Source organism: Ascaphus truei, chromosome 13 (genome assembly GCF_040206685.1).
Source record: "Ascaphus truei isolate aAscTru1 chromosome 13, aAscTru1.hap1, whole genome shotgun sequence".
Classification (NCBI taxonomy): Eukaryota; Metazoa; Chordata; class Amphibia; order Anura; family Ascaphidae; genus Ascaphus; species Ascaphus truei.
The window spans coordinates 15674886-15679885 of record NC_134495.1 but is presented as its reverse complement, the minus strand read 5'-3'; the positions used below and the strand labels follow the sequence as shown (position 1 = coordinate 15679885).

General features: G+C 42.2%; 1 protein-coding gene across 35 annotated transcripts in view; it reads right to left on the bottom strand.

Moving 5' to 3' along the window:
- Positions 1-5000, bottom strand: part of RIMBP2 (RIMS binding protein 2) — a 175322-nt gene that overhangs the window by 69260 nt on the left and 101062 nt on the right. For 34 of the 35 annotated variants that reach the window (XM_075568667.1, XM_075568668.1, XM_075568669.1 and 31 more), the window contains one exon: positions 2007-2129. In XM_075568667.1, the coding sequence (XP_075424782.1) occupies positions 2007-2129 (123 nt within the window). Of the gene's footprint in view, positions 1-2006; positions 2130-3711; positions 3731-5000 lie in introns of those variants that run through there. The other variant, XM_075568680.1, reaches the window with a different exon arrangement.

Genomic DNA, 5000 nt, shown 5'->3' with positions numbered 1-5000 from the left:
GAGAAAGAGGGGAAGAGAAAGTGGGGAAGAGAGAGGGGAAGAGAAAAAAAAGAGAGAGAGAAGTGCAGGAACACAAGGTTATTCTTTGAAACTGCAGGGTCGGAGGCTCAGGGGAGAAGTAAGGACATACTTATTCACGGGAAGTGTGGTGGATTCATGAAATAGCCTCAAGAGGTCATTGAGGATAATACAGTAAGGGAGGTAAAAAATCTCTGGAGATAGACACAATATGAAAGGACATAATAGGGTCTGAGATCTTGCAGCAGATAGTAGAATGGGCAGACTAGTGTTCCATATTCCTGTTACATTGCCTCCAAGTCAGTGGTTAAAGGGGCGATAAAGACAATAAGGATTGTGTCTCATTTTAAAAGAGTCGACATTTATTAAGCATTGGAACAATGCTTTTGACTAGAAATGTGAGAACTTTTCGTGAACTATGCCAAATATGCCTTTTTTTCACCAAATACGTTTCGCACAGTTTTAAAAGTTTGCAAGCAGTTTATAAAATACAAACTTAATTCCATAGCTTGAAATACGTTTTTTTTTTTTTGTTTTTTTACGAGAGAGAAAGTCCAACTTCAGGACCTGGATGTTGTCTGGCAAATTTCACCAGCGAATCTATTTTCAATTTTGCTAAAAGTTAAACAAGTTCGAGCCACTTTCTTACACGTTACGTACAAAAAAAGTTTGAGGGAATCTAGTCCCATTCGAACATCTCTACTTTGGACTGTAAACTAGAATTAACTATTTATAGCAAGGGTGTGCAAACATATCCCCCTGTGCCACCCTGCTCCCCCCCTACCTTAGCTACGGTGTCAAATGATGCCATGGGGTCAAGGAACGTCATGTCTTGGTAACACGACATCACGTGATCCCGCGATGCCATGGCGACACGTCACCCAAAGCCAAGGGAAGTTACAGAGGCCGTGCCCGGTCCCCTGGCATTTAATTAAAATCTCACGGCCCCCCAGTTTGCGCCCCCCTGATTTATAGCATGAGAATAGAAAGGAGCAAAGCCTTTCAGAAATAAATCACTTTCCTTTCAAAAGAATGTTGAACTGTCCTGGAACTAGATTCCATATTCCTCTGTCTCTCCTTTAGTTTATGGGATTCATTTCTCCCTTGTTCAGTTGCCTGTCATTTTCCCCTGTCCCAGCAGCTTGCTGTGTGAGAAAATGCAACATTATTGCTACATGTTGTAGCTCCCTCAGACATTTCTGTGAGTTGCCATAGCAGCCCCAGCCTTTCTCCTAAATGGGCTAGTCTGCTTTCTCCTCCTCTGCTCTGCCCACAGATGGTCTGTCCCCAGGCTATCTTGCTACCCAGCATACATTGGGACTTCTTTTCCACCATCACCTCTGGATGAGTGAGTACCTGCTGTAACTGCTGTAGTGGTAGGATTACCCTTTTCAACTGCCCTTAACTACCAAGCACCCACAGAGAGACACTATCTAAGCACCAACATCTCTTCACAATTGCCTGTCTTTTATGCTGCTTTCCCTAAATAAAGTGAAGAAAAGATTCAGAACTTGTTGTGCTTTGAAAAGAGGGCCGAGTTGAAACTATCTGGGCTAATCATCTTACACATGACCCTGGCCTCCAGAATATGAACTGTAAATGTATCAATAAAAAAAAGTAGTGACACGCCCGGTTTGTACATGAAAAAGTATCCCCTGGTACGATCATTCTGCTCTACACACTATAATTTCATATATAAAGAGTACGCTTGAAGAAGAAACCAATGTGGTTTGGAAAGAGCTGTAAACTATAATTTCACCAAGGAAAAACCTAGTGTTGGTTCCCCATAATCTATTACAGCCTACACTTCTCCAGTACGGCTACTATTATCATCAGTTAGAACTCTAAATACTTCATAAAATTGTACAAGCTCTATTTCCTCCTTGGCGTGCTTTGGCTCCATGACCACATAGTGTAGCTGAATTTTCCAAGTTATGTTGATACACCCCTTCTTCTCCACGTCACTGCATATCGGTACACTGTCTCACCTTTAGGACCTGCTCTAGGTTCTCCAGTTTGGCTTGGAGCTGGTATTTCTCCTTCACAGCCAAATCTCGTTCTTTGGTGACTATGGTGAGGGTTTCTCTGAGCTGCTCATAGTCCGACTTCACCTACAAAGAAGAAAACAGGTGGGAATATATGGTGAACAAAAAGGCCTGGGCAAAGGATGGAGGTACTGCCATGTAACGTGTGGCTTTCAAAGTCATTAATCACTAAACTTCGTTGAGTATCACACGATCAGAGTACCACAATTGACATGCTCTTCTGGCTGCACCACTTACATAGAACAGTGGAGCTATCCAATGAACCCCTTCAGTGTAACGCGTTGCATGCACATCTCTTACTAAAGGGGTTAGTGACACAGGTAGAATTTCTTTTAAGTGGCACACACCCCAGATGTCACCCTTTATTTTCTTAGTGTTGGAGAGGTAAGAGGTAGATTTCCCTGCAATGAATTACATTCCCCTCAACATTGAAGAGTTAAAATAAGAAGTCCTGCAGTTAGATACAGGGTATGAAATATTTTGCAATGGATACAACCACACAACAACATGTATACTGATAACAGATTTGCTGGTTTCCTCTACACCTCAATCCCGGACTCACTTAGTCAGATCAATATGGAATAAAATAATGTGGCGGTGAAATGGTTAATTAGCCAACAATACTGTCACCCTTTTATATTTAATTTTCTCTTGTCTTTTTAAAGCTATTGCCTGTAAAGGAACTAAAAATAAAGCAAATCTTGTTTCCAGCAACAACAACAAAAAAATAATAATGCAATTACTGTCAGCCTCTGCAAAACTTCGCTCTAGGATAATGCTTCAAAATGTTCTCCCCTCCAAACACATCAGTGTTCGAGCTGAGAAAAACGGTTTACAATAGTGGACAGATTTAGCTGGCTAATGGATTTCCTCATGGCTTTCAGACGAGCGCACTGGCTATTGTCTTTCACAGCTCACCTCGCTTGCTAGGGGATAATGTGCTCAGAAAGAAGAAGGTTGCGATGAGGCCCTGCCATCACTCGTCACCTGGGAAGCCTGCCATTGTTTGGGACTATGAATTCATTTGCTGGAAACCAGAAAAGGTTTCAAGCAAATGTCGACCGACAGCAGAGTGTGACTACAAATCCTAATTAGCAAAAAGATCTGGGTTGGACTTGGGCTACAGAAGATAAAGGTCAGGACTCACATGTTGGATTCCTAGATGTATAAATGGGGTTTATACAGGTGCGCCGATGAGTATTCTAAAACTTGCCTTGGAAAATCTGGGGCTATCACCAGCAAGATCCTGGTACATGCTGAGTACATGCTGGGTACATGCTGGCTACATGCTGGCTACATGCTGGCTACATGCTGCAACATTTCAGTGACATTTCTACAGAGACTAATGGCCCATCGGATTAACACAGCAGGGGTCTCTGGCAGTCCCATTCAGTTTGAATGGGACTGCCAGGGACCCCTGCTGTTAATCCGATTGGCCATTAGTCTGTCTGCAGAAATGTCACCGAAATGTTGCAGCATGTACCCAGCAGGTACCCAGCAGGTACCCAGCAGGTACCCAGCATGTACCTGGGTCTTGTTGGTGATTGCCCCAGATTGGTTTTAGAATACTCGTTGGCACTACAGTACATACAATAGCCTGATAAATGGTTTCATACATTAGTTAGATATGATGGGCTCCATAGCATACCTTCTGCCGCTGGAAGACACCTTGCAGGTTATTTACTTGAATGGGCAATAAGGGGTTTGATGGCCACCAAAAAGTTTCTTATGGAATAGCACCGATTAGAAGATATGGAGCTTCTGCTTCACGCCGACTTCGGATACATTAATATCCGTCATGTTTCACTCATGTGCATTGAGTCTTTATACATTAGAATGGAGTAAAAATCACTGGCCTCAGAGCTCAGTGGGGTCTCTCATTCTGTACTAGAACTGGAAGGAGTTTTTACTTCCCCCTGGAGGAGACAGGAATGAGCTACCTTCAGAGGTAAGCATCATGGGAACCCGAGGGCGCCCCCCGGAGATGAAAATAGCAAAATGGTGGTTAAAACTCCCACGTTATGTGGACCAATAGGAAGTCGCCAAGTCACCCATTGCGGCCTCCTGTTGGCCCACGTGACAAAGGGAGATTTAATGCCAGGAAGTTCTGGTGATACTCTTACAGTACCAGCAAGTTATCTCAGGGACCAGGGGTTTTCAGGAGCCAATATTAACGCGTTACAACCCCCGGACACCCCCGTTTCCCATCCCATCCCATAGCGGGAGACTGCTATTTTAATATGAACGAAAGCCAAGCATCTATTGAATCTGAGACGCCACAGCAGATAGGCAAATGGAAAAGCTAGGAGGCCCAAGTGATTCTTACCTGCTGTGAGTTCCTATTCAGTAGGAATTTTTGGGTTTCCATGTTTTTTTTATTTATAAGAACAGGCAAGAGATTTGTGAGATATTTAAAATGTACGGATTACATCTAAGACTATGAAGAACTCACATGCTGGTACAATGTAAGGTAGAGGAACATACAAGATATATGTATACTACAATTCTGATGGATATATAGTGCTACATGTTCTCTACATTTATCACTATCACACTTTCATCCATTTATTGCCCCGTCTGTTTATTTATGAATTTCTCACATCTTCTGTCTTCGATTGTTATCTTGTTTTTTGTTGTTGTTTTTTCTACATCTGTGTTAATCTCATTATATAAGTTATGGTGGGTAAAAAAAAAGTGACAAAAATCCTACAACGTACAGCAAATAAAAATATCACTTGCTTCGGCAGATATGTGCAGCTTTTCACACTGAAACTCATTTTTTAAGTTTTCATCATCTAAATATTTATTTAACCCCACATTAAATAAGTTATGGTGAGTAAAAACTCCTCCACCGTACAGTGTACAGTGAATTAAAAAATAAATCCTTTGTGAGCACATTCGCAGGTTTGCACCCAGATATTCACCATCGTCACTAAG